The sequence below is a fragment of the Stenella coeruleoalba genome (assembly GCF_951394435.1).
Source record: "Stenella coeruleoalba genome assembly, chromosome: 14".
Classification (NCBI taxonomy): Eukaryota; Metazoa; Chordata; class Mammalia; order Artiodactyla; family Delphinidae; genus Stenella; species Stenella coeruleoalba.
In genome coordinates this window covers 2,801,551-2,817,444 of record NC_137160.1, presented here as the reverse complement: position 1 = coordinate 2,817,444, position 15,894 = coordinate 2,801,551, and the positions used below count along the sequence as shown (strand labels likewise).

Below are 15,894 nucleotides of genomic sequence, written 5' to 3'. Positions count from 1 at the left end.
GTCCGACTCCTTACCCCCCGAGCATCCTGGGGACAGTTGGTTGGGGGATCACAGCGGGCAGGGCGGCTCTGGACGAACCCCTGGGCACCTCCCGGGCCGGGCATCCAGGCAGTGTCCTCTCCAGGCCGCGAGGACCGGTTCCCGGGGTTTGTGGGATGCAGGCAGAGGGGCTTAAGGAAGCCAGTGAGAGCAGCTGACAGGCGTGGGAACAGGGGCTTTCCCCTCTGTTCTTCCTGCATCTCCAGGGCCCAGACGTGCAGGTGTAGGTGGGACGGCGTTTACTCGGGCGAGGCACTTGCTCCGCGCTCCCCGCCCTGGGCACCTTTCCAGCTCCTTCCATCCGCAGGCGCCAGGCGCTCTGGGTCGTGCAGTTTCCAGAGGCCCAGCCGTGCGGAGCCAGGGTGACATGATGGAGAAACCAGAGGAAAGGCTCTGCCTGTCTCCCCACGGAGCTGTCTTCCCTGTTGTATATTTGCTCCTTGATTCTGCCTTGGAATTCGTGCTTTCCCAGCTTGCTTTTGGGTATCAAATATTATTTCATGCGTGGCCTCGGGCTTCACGTCTTCCATGGTCCTCTTCCAGCCCTCAAGGTCAGCCCTGTGTCAGAATCAAGAGAAGTGTTCAGGCTCCTGGAATCAAGGGATTCCTCGCAGTGGACCCAGTCCTGGAAGCGCAGCCACAGTGCTGAGCCCACTTGTTCTTTGACGTGTAGTAGGTGGGGCTCTCCCACCCTTCCTGGTGTGTTTGTTCGGAGAGACAGACAGACAGAGAGAAGGAGGTCCGGGTGCAGGACGCCAGCCTGACATCGCTCACCGACTTTAAGTTTCTGAACCACAGGGGAAGAAGGAGGAAGCTTTCGGTCCCGAGCCGCCCGGTGGTCCTGCACCGCCATCCCCAGCCCCTGCGTCACCCCTCCGGCCGTGGCCTCACCCCACGGCTCCTGTCCCCTCCGCAAGCCCACTCCATGTGCCCTTTGTCGTATTTTCAAACCACTTCGTGCCACCTGGCCCTTCAGTGCTCTCCTGTGTCCGGGGCCGTTAACACTCCGAGAAACATAAGCTCTTTCTGGAAATACTGAAGAATGCAGCGTGCCGGAGGAAGACACAGTGAACAGACAGCAAAGGCAAAGGCCGCGGACGCCCGGCCCCCATGCTGCGTCCCTGGGGCTGCTGTGTGGACCTCGTGCATTTCTGGCCAGTTGTGTATGTGCGGGCACAGAGGTCTGTCTGGGATGAAGCTGTGGAGGGCGGGGCTGCGGCCCTTCTTCCACCAACAGAGAAGAATCGTTCTGCTGTAAGTTTCCTGACATCCCCAAATGCCAAAGCCCTGGCCTCTGGCCCTCCCCGCCCTGCACTGCATCTGGGGTTTCTGGCAATGTCTCTGCCTCTTGGTGGAGCAGGCCTGCTTTCTGACGGCGACGTGTCCCATGGAGGAGAGGACGGGGGTCCCAGTGGCTTCGGGCACAAGGAGCACGTGGGTCCCCGCCTGCATGCCCGCATCCCCGCTGCCAGAAAACAGGGAGCGTCCGCCCCAGCTCTCCGCACTCGGCCTGGGAGCCCAGGGCCCCCCAGAAGGCCTCTGGGGCCCAGCCCTGGCTTCCTCGAGGCTGAGTCTGGACCAGGCAAGGCCCGAGGGCCCCAGAGGTCGTGTGCCTCCAGGGGCACGGGGCCCTCTCGACCTCCCCGGGGATGGGGCTGTTTGCTTTGAGGCGCCACCGAGGGGCCCTCTGCGCCGGTGAGCACGATGGTCACAACTGAAACGCGATTCCCGTGAAACCCGCGCTCGGCGGCAGCACCCCTCTAGCCCCACTGCAGCTGTCACCTGGAGATGCGCCCCTGCCCACCCGAGGGGGCTTGACGGCAAGTCCCTCCCGGCAGCCAGCGGCCCCGGCACCGCTCCCGTGGCTGGGTCCTACGACGGGCTCGGGCCCTGGGCTCTGCGGCCGCTCTGCCAGCCTCCCCCGGACCGACGTCCGGGAGCCGACCCTTTACGTCGTACGGATCCGCTCCTCCCCTGGGACCAGCCGGTCCCGCAGGCCCCTGTGGTCACACCGTCCGGTGCGGGGCAGAGGGCTCCGCGGTGGGGCTCAGCTGCGGGCACAGCTCCCGGCTGCCTGGGTCCTGCTCCCCTGGCCCCCTCTGCTTCGTTTGAAGAGGAAGATCCCCAAGCGGGTCTCCTGGGGCCCCATCCTCACCCTCGGGGCTCAGTCAGAACTAGCTTTCCTGTCGCGTGCCACGTGGTTTCAACCTCCTGCGCTTTCCCGAGGTGGTAAGGCCGGTCGATGCCCGGGCACAGCGCCTGCTGGGGTCCCAGAGCAGAGGTCCGGGCGGGTCTGTGTCCCCCCACGAGCTGAGTCTGACCCGGGCTGATCGCGCGCCTCCCCCGGGGTCGCCCCAGCCCGCCGTCCACGTGGCTGTCCCTACGGTCCCTACGAGCTCCGAGGGGCAGCCGGGAAGGAGGTCCTCCCCCGGGGAAGCCCAGCTGGGCTGGCGCCTGGAAGAGCTCACTCACCTCGTACTCGGCGGGCGCTCCGTGTCCGCTGGGCGCCGGTTTTCGGAGGAGACGGGACCACAGGCGGGTCAAGGCCATGGCTGCCGGCCACCTTGGGGGCCAGGCTCGCTCCAGGAGCTTGTCCTCACCCTGGTCCCACCTCCGTCTGGGCGGGACCCCCAGTCGAGGCCGCGCATCCCTCGCGAGGACCCCCCCTTCCGTCTTTGCACATTTTCCTTTGCTCGCTTCCCCTCAGGAGCTGCCCTGCTCGGTCTGACAAACGCGACTTTCCAAGACTCCCGTGGGGGGGAGCGAGGCCCTGGCAGCGCCTGCGCCGTCCCCGCGGTATGGCCGCGGCCGCCGGGCGGAGCCGTCTTACCTGGTGCACGTTGCACAGCCCGGGCGGGCTGCGGGCATGAGGGGGCAGAGGGTTCCCGCTCTGCTTGAGCCACGGGACCTGCCAGAGGGACAGAGCGGCCACTGAGTCCATGTCCTCCAGCGGGTGAGCTCCTGGCGGCAGGGAGGAGGGCGGGCGAGCGGAGGGTGAAGATTAGAGGATGAGGCACGTGACGGTGATGGAGGATGGACCAGCCAGTGGCCGGGGCTCAGGGGACACGGGGAGGGCAGATATCAGGGGACAGCCCCTGAGGGCTCGGGGGCAGGAGGAGGGACGACAGAGAGAAAGGAGGAAGGAGAAAGGTTTAGGGAACAGTTATTTCCAGGAGTCTATTCTGGGGGCCTATAGCTCATTATGTGACCAAATTTCCTTAAAAATGTTGCCGGCACCAGACATGTACGATTTCCAAGGCAGCTTCATGTGAAGAGCTGAAAGGGCTTTTCTGAGTCTGTAATGGAATAGATTTTACACTCGGGGGGGTTTTATTTTATTTTATTTTTCTTTTAGAGCAAGTGTGTTAGCTTCTGCTCTGGATTTACAAGTAGAAGTCTTTCCTGCTCTGTGCGGTTACCTGTGGCTCTCAGTTGGGTCCCCTCAGTCTGTTCCACAGTAGAAGGGGACCACTTCCAGAGCAACAGAGCGCTCAGAAGGCATCCTAGCCGACCACTTGGAGTTAGGCTTTCTCACGGCCGTTCTTCTTTGCTGTCGGTGGCATTTAGGAGCTTAATAGTAATATTAATAGGGACCTGAAGTTGCTTCATGAGCTGTGAACGAGCCTGAACTCTAGTGTTATAAATCTTCCTGAAGAGTATTTGCTCCTAACTGAGCGTGCTTTCTCTGTTCTATCGGCTACGAGACAGTTTCTGCCGAATCAACCAACGTTGAGGGATGTGGTGGAGAGAATAGTATTACAGGACCAACGTAAGGGGCCTGCAAGAAGTTCCTCTCTTTTGACCTGCCATAGCAAAATGGCAAGAGAGAAAGAGGGAGAGACAGAGACAGAGACAGAGACAGAGAGCCTCATAGGGGTCAAGAGGTGAAATCAGTGTAATAGGTTTCAAGGGATGTCTTACATTGGCTACAGATGAAATGGAGTTTTAAAAACCAGGTTAATAGTCGGTTATGCATGGAAATAAGCAGTAGTTATGACACAGGAAAATATTATGCATTCTAGAAATATTACTGTAAAGTGAACACACTAGGGTTTCCAGAGGCAAATCCGTGGTGAGCGTGTACTTAGCTGTGCACAATCAATTGTCTCCGCTTGGGAGAGGCTATTTCAATACTAGCAAGAAGTACTGGTGACTTTGATGCACGGTATTGGGTACTTAAATAAGACCACTGAGTACTTGCTTAGAAGCACACCTCAGTGGATAAGCCTGTGGATTCTCTGCCTTGATGAGGCCAGGCTGTCCCCACTGAGGGTGAAAACTCTCAAAAATGGTCTGTGGTCCATGCCTACACTTGGTCCAAAGGCAAAGAATTTTCTAGTCCTCTATTTAAGACCACATCCCTTCTTAATGAAGAGGTCAATCTCTCTGCGACATTTTCAGGCAGCTCTGGGGGCTGGTGTTAAGGCCCCTCTACTGCCACCCCGGCTTCCTGGGCGCTGGCCACGCAGCCTGGGGCAGGGATGGCCCACGGCTCTGAGATGGGGTGGCCCCCTGGGCGACAGACTGGCCCACGGATGCCTCCCTGACGGCTTGCCTCTCCTGCGGTGGCAGGAGGACGGAAGACAGCTCTGTCTGTCTGTGTGAGAGCAGAGGAAGGTTCTCCACCTTGCGTCCAGACGTGCTCAGGATCAAAGGGAGAGCATCTCCAGCAGAAGGAGTGGGGCACCCGCAGGGCAGGAGGAGAAAAGGCAGGAAGGCCTCCTCTGGAAGCCGCGTGTCACCCTGTCCGCCTACTACTGTTTCTCATGGAGCAGGACGCTTCCCGAGTGCTTAAGAGTGTGGTGATGTCCATAATGGAAAAACTCTAAGATAACCTATCAAACCAGAGTGTGAGAAGAGATTTCTCCAATTCTGGGATGCTAAATCCATACTTAGTGATTTCCACGAGAGATCGAGGGAGTGTTTTCTTGCCCTAATGATGAGATATTCCCTCAGATGTCAAGCTAAGCTCTCCACCAACCGGTAGGAATTGCCTGTGCCTTCTACCGAAAGGAACATCAGCGATGATGGAAAGCAACACCATAACATGGAAGTGAGTTTAACAGGAGATGAGTTAGGACAGGGTCTGGTGGCAGGGTACGGGCACAGACGAATGGGAGACAGATCGAAATTAATCCCATGTCTGCACTTATTTCTAGTTCACCAGCAACCCCGAACTTACCCTCAATTTCACAAACTACCTGTCATCCTTAAAAGAACCAGCCTGCCTCTACGTTCAGATTCTCTGCTGTTTCTTCTACCCCCTGGTATGTACCCTCCCAGGGAGCCCAGGCGGGGGCCGTCTTTCCTGTGCTCAATCAATCAATCACTCAGTAAATGCTACTGAGGGTCCCATGTCCCAGGCACAGGGGAGAATACAGTCATTTCCCCCAACGTGTACAGGACGGTGCTTTGCTTTGAGAGAAACAGTAAAAGCCTCAGGCAGAACGAGAACAGTCCGCAGAAGGGTGTGCTCGGGCCCCCAGACTCACCTGTTGTGTCAGAAGGTCATGAAAATACCAGTTACACCGTGTGCTTAGTAAAGGGAGGGTCACCAAAAAAGACAACTTAAAAAAATCACATGCAATTAGTCTGTTAAAATGTTTAATAAATGCATAAAAAGGAAGAAATATATAAAAAGCAAAAGGTCATCACAAAATCAAATCGGAATACAATCACAGAAGGCAATCAGCATTAAATACATCAACATAATCTACAAACGTTTCACTCAGAGGACGCAGCCAAAGGCTGCCAACACAGGGGCGCACCGTTCCGATTTCCCTCGCGCCTGGTTAAGGACAGCGGAGGAGTGAGGCCACAGGAGGACACAGCACAGCGCTGGGAGCCGAGCAGTAATGGCTCCCTAATTGATCAGGGGAATGACACGTCAGAAGGAATTCCTGTAGGAAATCTCAACAAGTGTTTGTTTGGGCGCAGAAACACATGTACCCAGCGTACAGGGATCTTTCTCTAGAAAGACTCTTGGCAAACTGATGTATTGAGTGGCTGGGTCGTGGCCGCGCAGACGCACGTTAGCTGAGATCCGTGTTTCGTGCATCGCTGCATCGTGAGTGGACACACTCGGCTGAAATGAGCGAGTGCAGCTCCGCCGGCCCCCGACTTCAGGGCTAGACTCACACGGGGCGGGGCACCCTGCTCAGACACTGCCTGCCCTGTCCTTCCTGTCACCTCCAACTGTCCCCCTCCCCGGGGGGTTACAGAATACATCTCTAACATTAGGGTGCCATGGTAACGGTGAGGAGTTGTTACCGTAGAACTAAAATGTGTTCAGTGAAATTGAAATGCAGTGGAAAACAAGGCAGGAAACAGGACATTGTGATTAACTTGCAAGACTGCTTAGACCCCGGGGCACTGACTGACAGCAAGCGTTCTTAGCCCACACAGTCAAGGTTAGAGGCAGGGAGGTCGTGCTGCATGCTGACGACAGGATGCTGAGAGCAGCGGGTTGTAAGTGCAGCTCTGACTGGAGTCAACAGAGGAAAACGGGGATAACCACCAGCACAGAAACCTGCCGTAAAACACCTGTAGGAAAGTAGACTGATGCGGAGGACGGCGGTACAGGCCTGTCCCCTTGCGTCCCTACTGGGGGATGTCCGGGTGTCACATCACTGCGGCCACCCTGGCTATTGCCCAAGCTAACGGGTCACGATGTTGCTGTTAAGCCTGAGGGTACAGCGCTGGCCCCGGAGCGGCGGGTCTGACAGGTGGGTAGGTGGGGCAGCTTAGGGGACCCCCTCCACCCGCTAAAACTGACCAAACGCAGTGGCATCTCCGTCCTGACCACCCGCCCATTCCTCACAGGGCCCCAGGTTCCAGGGACTTGGAAACCTGGTTCTTAAAGGCAACAACTCCGCCTTTCTTTCTTCCTGCCACAAAGGCGCGTGGTCTCGTGAATGCACTTTTCATGTACGGCTCTCTCGAAAGTATATGCCGCCTCAAGGAATTTGTGAGCGCTTTGCTCGAATGTCAACTCCCGGCCGCACAGAGGGAGGGTGTGCTGGTGCATTCCCAGGGCAGGGGGCGCTGCCGCTGCTCACCCAGGGGCCACCCCACGTGCCCTCGGAGGAGGGGGGCAGGCGACAAACAGCCCCTGTTCCGGGAGCCAAGGGCTCCCATCAGTTTCACACGCTTCGATCCAAAGGACCTTTCTAGCACCTAATACAAGGAGGGCTCTCCTGATTTATAAACACAGCAAAGCAAAAATAAGATCAAAACCAAAAAATAAGCCCACACCAATAAATACCGCAGGCTTCTAGGCCATTGCGGGTGTGTCACTGGGTGTAGAGTGTGTTATGCTTACACCTCCAGTGTTTAAAAGTGAACAAAGAACCCACAGTAAGACAGGTGAGCTGAGTAAGGCTGCCAGTAAGGCCCACTGCGCACTTTCAGCAAAGCTACTCGACAGGAATGTATCCCTAGCCTGGGTTTGCAATAAGCAACTACGGATACGATTTTGCATGCGAACTCTAATGGATTTCTTTGGCATCAAAGGGCAAGGCTGCTCATTCGAAAATCTTCTTTACTCAACATCCAGTAGTGAACAGAACTGATACTTCAAAAGTTCTAAATCCATTATTTAAACATTGTTTTTATGTTTAAAAATCCTGTGAAAATGTTTTGATTTCTCTGAATCCTTGATAACCTAGCAAGACTAGTTTGTGAAGTGGATGCCTACTTCTGAGGCTGGAATCTTTTCTTTGAAAATGTTGAAGAATATCAGACTTGATGCAGTCAAGGTTGTACTTTTACATAAAGGAAGAAAAACAGGTATGTCTAATATATTCATTTTGAGATGAGGTCACAACAGTCGACATAAACGCTTTCACGATTTGATTTTAACTTAACCCATTACCACCGAAATGAAGCTTGTTTTGCAATATATGCTATATCCAACTGCTTCATCTCTTCTGCACAGTTTAAATCTATTTTTCCTGTTCTTTGGGTTAAGCAGAATAGTTTAAGGTTTCAAAACTGTCGACGCAGCATGCATACGGGGTGCTTTGCATAATAACAAGACTTGATGAGGCAGTCAGGGTCTGGTGTGGTTTGCTAGCCGCGCTTGATAAAGCACCTCGGGTGGAAATCGGCATTAGAAATAGGTGAGAGGACCCACATTTCAGGGTGAGGGAAGACTGCCCCCAAGTACAGGACACTGAAGAAACCAATCAGAAAATGAATTCTATAAGCACAAAAGGTACATGGAGTTACTCACAGGAAGTCCTGCCACGTGTCACGTGACAGATCTCAGCTCCCAGCAGGTCCCCGAAAGCTCAGCGCTCCTTTACCACCACACAAAAGGCGCAGCTGACATCTGTGTTTATCTCCAACCATTTCAGGATTGTCACTGATTTTAAGAACTGTAGTTAGAGACTAAAGCAAATTCGAGAAACTCCTGAACTCCCAGTGCCCCAGTGTTGATGATGTTATAGGACCACCATGAAAGGGCCTCTGCTCCACACTCGACTCAAAGCCCCTTACAACTTCCCAAAGGCCTTTCAGAATAAGCACAGGGCACAGCCAGAGCAAAGCTGCATCTTAGGTGTTTTGTGAGCACACCCAATAAACCAGGGACTTTTTTGAAAAACCTCACTCCTTCCAAAATCACCCAGCCATCCAACACTCTGAACTCCAGGTGCCACGCGTGCCATGTGTTTGCTATCGGAATGCCTCTTGGGGATTAGCTTTTCAGTGAGGCAGCAGCCACAGATGATCTCTTCACAATCTAGTCCAGAAGCCACTTTCACAAACGGACCACAATAGGAGCAGTTTTCTCCTGTGACACATTTTTATCTACAGAACATTTAAATAATGAAACTTCACAAATTCTACATTCAAATGAATGGAATAACAAACTAATACAGTTTTGATTCACAGACGCACTCATTTAATCCCTCACACTCATTTATTTCCCTAAACAACTCAGACAAAGGAGAACGTCTGCTCAAGGCGAATTTAAATTTCGAGTTTGTTCCAAAGTCCTCAATCACATCATTGTTGCAAAGCAACACGAAGCTAGCGGCACTGAGTCCAGGAAAGCGTTGGCAATAGCCCAATGTGGAGCCCCGAAGCGGGGGCAGCAGAAGCCACGTCAGCCCTAAAGCCCCCAAGCGTAAGACACAAAAGACCACAGTGCCCACGTCCACACCACCCTGGAGATGTGAATTCAGAACGTTCTCCTTTCCCGGACCACATCCTGACCGCATCCCTGGTGAGCAGGGGAGAGAGGGTGGAAAAATCGAAAGCCGTGACCCAGGCCCCTCCCAGGAACCCGTAAGCATCTCCAGCAAGGACAACACGTTTCCCCAGACAGCACGGAGGCTGTACTCCCTCTAACGGCTGAGTTCACCTGCAGATTCCCTTCCTTTTCCGCTTACACCACCTGGGAGGCACGACCTGCGTGCGCCTCTACTCCTCAGAGCTCACCTTGCCTGAGCCCCGCTTCGGTGCACCCCTGTCCGCGCCAAAGAAGCGGCCGAGGGAGTCGAGGATGCCCGTGTCCCTGTGTCTGGGGAGGAAGCCGTGCCTGGCGTGGTCCATGGTGCTTGCCGAGGCCAGGTACTTCGATCTCTGGGAGGGTCTCTTCTGAGCCGCCATCACATCCAGGCCCTCGGGAGCAGCTGCGCTGTCTTCTTGGATGGTCTGGAGCTCGTCTGACTCTGAGGGCCGGTCTTTGAAGGTGTTGTCCTCCCTCCCTGGGGCATCTCGGGAAAAGAGGCGGATCAAATGGGGGCGGCCCCCGGGGTCAGCTGGGTTGGCATCCGGCCAGGCATTCTTTGGGCCCGCTGTGCGCTTGGAGTCTGTCACCGCTGTGTCCCGCAAGGGGGTCCCATTGTTCTGGTCCACATCTGCAAACAACAGTGAGATATGAATACGGCTGTGCAAAGCGGGGCACGGACAATGCTGTTTTCTTCCCGGGCTGGGGAACCGGCCGTCTCCTATCAAATCCACAGGGTGCGCAGGCGCCAGGAGCTCCACGCGGCCCCGGACTGCCTTGGGCAGAGCCCATCCGGCCCGAGCATCCTGGTGGCGGCTCTGTGTCTCAGAGGCCCTGGGAATTGTCTCAGGTGCTCCAGATCCGGCACTGGGCCTTCCCGAGCAAACAGGGCCAGGCACACAATCTCCCCTAGGTGCTGCCACGCCTGCCCTGGGGGGCTCCAGGGTTGCAGGTGCCTTGACGGCACGTTTGTCATCTAAAAGGCTACTGGTGCTTAAGCAAAGCGTGTTGGGAGCACTTATTTGACAAGAGGTATTTTTAGCATTCTTGCTGAAAGTGGAACTGCCCACACCTTTTGCAATTCATGCCTTAAAGAAATGGGGCGTTTAGAACTCTTTAGTACCCAGAGTCCACAAGAGGCCTCTTGCATGAGAGAGCGCTGCTTGTTCAGGACACTTTGGTTTGGCTTCTCCTCTGTAAGCAGCAGCAACCAGAAAGTTTAAGTGGAGACGGGGTAGTTCACGTGGCGCACCATCCTCCCTTGGCTTTTTACAAAAATACACAGGATTTCTCTCGAGGATGACACCACCTCCATCTTGCTCTCAGTTACCACGGGTGGGTATAAATGAATGTCATGTGGCTAGGCTCTTCTCCAAAGTTTATTACTTACCTACGGCAAAGGTGGCTTTACTCACACTATCCATCCATCAAACTGCCCAGAAATCTATGTACTAGCATTTACCAGCAGCATCCGACCACCCACCCACCCACCCATCCATCCATCCATCCATCCACCCACAATCCACCCACAATCCACCCATCCATCCACTAACCACCTGTCCATCCACTTATCCACCCGTCTGTCTACTTATCCACCCGTCCATCCATCCTTCCATCCACTTATCCACCCGACCATCTGCTAACCACCCTTCCATCCACTTATCCACCCGTCCATCCGCCCACCCAGCCACCCATCCTTACCAAGCACCTAGCAAGTGTCATGTCCCCTGCACTAGGTGAACAAGATGTGGTCGTTGTCGCATGAACACAGATGAAAACGAACGTTATGGGTTGAATAAGGTCCCCCCCAAATGGTGTGTCTACATCCTCGTCCCCAGTTCCTGTGAATGTGAACTTATTTGAGGGTTAGGTCTTTTGCAGATGTAATCCAGTTACGATGGGGTCTCACTAGAGTAGAGTGGGCCCCGACCCAATGACCAGTGTCCCTGTGAGAAGAGGGGGATTTGGACGCAGACACACACACAGAGGCCACGTGGCATGGAAGCAGACCGTGGCCTGGTGTGTGTACAAGACAGGGTTGCCGGGAACACGGGGAGGCGGGTGACCCGGGGCAGACCCTCCCCCCGAGTCTTCGGGGAGAGCGCTGCCCTGCCCACACCTGGGAACCGAGAGGGTAGAAATCCCTATTGTTTTCAGCCGCCCAGTTTGCGGTCATTTGTGTGGCTGCCACAGGACACAGGCACAACGCGTAGTTTCATGTTGAGTAACGGTGTGAAAGGGAACAGCAGGGTAAGGGCATCAGGAAGGCCCCCGGAGGGGACCGCTGGACGCCACGGGAGTGTGGGCCAAGGACGGGGCTGGGGGTGGCGGGGTGGCCGGGGGGGGGGGGACGGACTTCTGCAGAGAAGGACGCCCAGGACAGGGTCCTCGGGAACGAGCTTGGCCTGTTCCCTGGGGAGAAGCAGGAAGGCCTGGAGCCCGAGCGTGCAAGGCTTAAGGTGCTGAGCGGGAGGGGGCGTAGATGGGGAAGGGGGATGGTGGGGGGAGGGGGCGAGGGGATGATGGAGGAAAGGGGAGGGGATGGTGGAGGGAAGAGGTGAGAGGAGGAGGATTCAAGACAGGCCAGCCAGACTATGCAGGGCTTCAAGGGCTGAGGCAAAGGGTTTTCTTCGCAGAAAGTGCCCAGAGACAGCCAAGGACTGGGGTGTGGGTGGGACCAGACTTCAAGGGAGGAGAAGGCTCGGCCTGCAGGGTGAGTACAGGTGGGAGGGGCTATGGTCAAGGGAGAGGTAGGGCGCAGGGCCAAGGTCATGTCCTTGGGGTGCCAGGAAGGAACGGCACGTGTCTGGGGGATGATTGCAACAGGATCTTTCCTTTTGTTACATGTATGCGGGGGAGTTTTTATATCTACAACCCCTACTTCCACAAATATATAAATAACAAAACCCGAGGGATTCCACACTCCTTTAACAAAGTCACAGGGGTCAAGAGACTGTCCCGTGGGTGACACTCATCGTGCAGTCAGTATATTGACTTCTGTTTCCAAAGCAGAGTAACTGGCTCCCAACGGGTATCATAAACGTTTGCCGGAGACCAAGTACCAGGCAAACAGCCAGACCCTGTGATCCCGGGGTCTTTTTTCTGCTGCTAAGAGGGTGCACACAGCTCTCAGGTGTGCCTAACGCCGGCCACGCTACAGGCCTTACAAATATGCCACGTCTTTTATGACCACTGGTTACTTGAACCACATGAGAACACCGATATTTATCACATATCCAATCCCTCACTGTATCGCAGCAACGTGAAAAAGCACCATGAAGAATGCTGTGGCCGGCGCAACGCTGTAGATTGTTGCAGGGATGCAATCCTGATTTATAGGTTGCAACAGAAAGAGCCTGATTTTCAAGCTGTGCTTTAGATTCTGTGGCTGACATAAATTAATGCACATGGAAAGGGGAAACAGTCGCTGTATTGTACATGGTTAAATGCGTTCACGAAACACAAGCGCCTCTGAATGCTAATATTTTCACAACAGTCGGCTTTTGTGTCTCTGAATATGGGTGTTGTGAAGCACAGAGAAGGGCGTTTGTGTCCTGAAAGTAGCTTCTCCCAGGACGCAAGGAGCACAGGGAGAAGCTGAAATCTGTGGATCTGCAGCATTTTGGGTCGGGACAAGGGCAGCTTCAATTTGTCGATTAATAACAGCTTTCGTCGAGTTAAAGCCCAGGGCAGAGTTCTTTAGACTCTGTCTGGAGCAAAGCCTCTAGCGCACAACGTGAGAGGCACAGGTCTGGCTCTACTGCCCAAACATGCACTTATAATCCTCTATTACTGTACAAATTCTACAGGAAGTTGCACAAATGTCTTAAAAAACCCCACCTCCATCTAATGGCTAAAATGACCTCAGGAAACTTAGGGAAGTGCACTGGACTTCTGGGGGTGGAGATATTAAATCACGAATTGCTCCCTGGACCGTCTCTAAGGAGCAGAGGACGTCACCGGCTGGAGGGTGGCTTCTGGGGCCTTCAGAGACCCCCCCACAGAGCAGGATGGCGACCTTGGGGCGGTGTTTACTCTTTAGAGCAACTCACAGGTGTCACCACCCGAGGGAGGCTCCAGCCCAAGGTCTCGGCAGCATTACTCGGGCCTGTGGGTCCTCAGCGTCCCACCTGCCCAGAAACAGGGCTTGCAGGGCGTCACCGAGAAGGGCCCTGGAGGCTGAGCTTGACCCCCGTGCTCCGCAGCAAGGGCCCCGAGCCGCCTTTGGTATCTGCGGTCCTGAACGGGGAGGGGCAGCCACGTGCTGGCCTCCGGCACCTCGAGCCCGTTTCAGCAGCACACGCAGGGATCAGGCGTGCTGGGTGCGCCCCAGGGCCACCCCTCCGGTAAACGCAGTGTCCGGTCACAGCCCACAGGGAAAGCTGAGCGCTCGCTGATGCTCTGGGCATACCAGCAACCCCGCGAGGCAGGTCGTTTTACCAGCCCTTTTACTCATGTGGGGAAACCGAGGCAGAGAAAAGTGAAACAGGACTCGACGGAGGCGGTGATGTTCATTCTGGGTCCCCAGCTGCCGTCTACGTTCTGCCGACCGCAGACCATCCCCAGCTGGGCGCCCCGCAAGCCTGCGCCAGCCCCTGCTGGCTTGAACTGGCACTAGGTTTTGCCTCTCAGGGTCACATGTAACTGCAGATGACCGATGGCTAAAACGTTTCTGTTTAACAGAGGGACTGACCGGGAGAGATGGAGGGACATCCTAGAGCGCCGCCATCCTGAGCTACGAGCCCAGCCTGGGCCCTCCCTGCAAGACACAGGGCCCTGGAAGCCCCCCGCACTCTGCAGGGCTCCGTTCCCCCCCCTCCCCCTGACCTGCACGCATACATCTGCCCACAATTTACTACATCAGCTGCCCTTGGCAGAATATGTTAATGACTGTTAACACCCAAAAAAGCTGAGTTGAGGAAGCCTGAAAATCATTATTTTCTATGATTCCATATCATTTTTGCTATAACCAGAAAACGACACACATCACATATTCATATAAGATCATCTCAAATTGTGATGATGAAGTGAATCTTGTTCTATATTTAAATACGACTGTTTTTACCTAGACTGTGTGTCTTATGCTTTTTTCCATCACAGCCATGGAAATCATATTCCATCACCAACTTTCGTCAAAACCACATGTATGCGTGCACGCGTGTGTGCGTACAAACGTGAGGACACACACAGATGCCGAGGCGCACCCCAGACCCAGAAAGTCAGAAACCATAGGATGGCCCCCCATTCTGCATTTTTCTTTTTTTTTAACAGGCCGGGGTGGAGTGGGCAGTGAGTTATTCATTCTCCCAGTAACTAGGTTTGCCCTTTAACCGAGCAGTGTACGCGGTCAGTGACACCTCCTGTTCACCCAAGCTCAGAGCACGTAATTATCAGGGAAGTTCACTGTCAAAGATGCTGATGACCTGGAGCCCGTGGTGGTGTCGGGTGTTTGCCACCCTCGGTGTCCGGTGTCCTGTGGCCCTGAGTGCTCTCGTCGGGAAGCCGCGCCTGCGGGGACAGCACTTGTCCCGCTGGAACTCAGGGCTTTTCCCAGCTTTGCGCTGACCCAGGCGGGCAGCTCTGTTCCCACCACCATGGGAACATCCTGAGTCTATCGGGGGGGTCAGCGTGAGCATGGGCTGCGGCTTCACCTTCTGAGTTTGCCCGTTTCTCCAAATGCCACAGGCTCTCAGGTCAACAGGAATAGAAAGGATGTATTCAGTTTCTCAGAGCAGGGCTGTATCGCTCATCAAACCAGAACAACACATAATACAGAAATCCCCTCCGTGAGTGCGTCAGTCTGTTAAAGTTAACGACAAAATGAAAACCTTCTATCAATAAGATAGAAGTGTTCTTCTCTTCACTACAATTAATTTAACATTTCTTCCTATGATTAGAAAGGGATCGATCGTAAGGGATCATCCTTCCATAAGGAATCGTCAGGGAAGTTCAATAAAATTTCATCTTCACGGCTGATGAGATCTTTAATGAGACTGGAAACGGTAAAAATGACCATCACTCACCCAATTAGAGGTTTTGCCAATAACAGACTTTAAAAACGTGTGGTAGAGGCTTAGCCCTCTGCAAAGCATCACTGTTGGCTTGTTTTGTTTACAGGCATCATTCCCATCTCAACAGGAGGTTCCCAGACTTCACAGACCAGTAAAATAGTAAAAATTGGGGGTGGGGTCTTCACACTGGCATATCCAGAGCTTCGAGAAGCTTTTATTTTATTTACAGCTAAGCTATAAAGAGAAAACAAGTAACTACCACGTACTAGCCTACATTTCACTAAAGAAAGAAAGGGAATTTGGGTATCAAAAGAACAGGAAAGGCATCGTCTCAGAATAAAGGGCCGGGCCATGTCTTCAGGTCACTTTTTGACCCAAGAGGCTGCATCTGTCCACAGACGCCTCACAGGCCCACCTCGAGTGGAGGCTCTGGGTCCAGCGCTGCTGGTGGCCTCCTGGGAGGGGCAGGGCTGGGACGCGCCAGGGTTCCAACAGACTCCCCCCGACCCGTGCAGACGTCCCAAAACCCGAACACCATGCTGCCTCTACTGAACCCCTCAGAGCTTCTCGCTTTGCCACCGACCTCTAACAAGCTCCCACAGAGGCGCT

At 54.5% G+C, this 15,894-nt stretch overlaps 1 protein-coding gene and 1 long non-coding RNA gene across 2 annotated transcripts in view; one reads left to right on the top strand and one right to left on the bottom strand.

Annotated features, from left to right (window-relative positions):
• MBP (myelin basic protein) overlaps window positions 1–15,894 on the bottom strand; it is a gene marked incomplete at its 3' end in the record, with an annotated part of 111,907 nt that overhangs the window by 24,299 nt on the left and 71,714 nt on the right. The window contains exons 4-5 of the mRNA XM_079942226.1: window positions 9,484–9,905; window positions 2,870–2,947 (exon numbers count right to left, since the gene is read on the bottom strand). Of these exons, the coding sequence (XP_079798352.1) occupies window positions 2,870–2,947; window positions 9,484–9,905 (500 nt within the window). The remainder of the gene's footprint in view (window positions 1–2,869; window positions 2,948–9,483; window positions 9,906–15,894) is intronic.
• Window positions 1–15,894, top strand: part of LOC307196838 — a 38,084-nt gene that overhangs the window by 20,012 nt on the left and 2,178 nt on the right. The gene's annotated exons all lie outside the window — the stretch shown is intronic.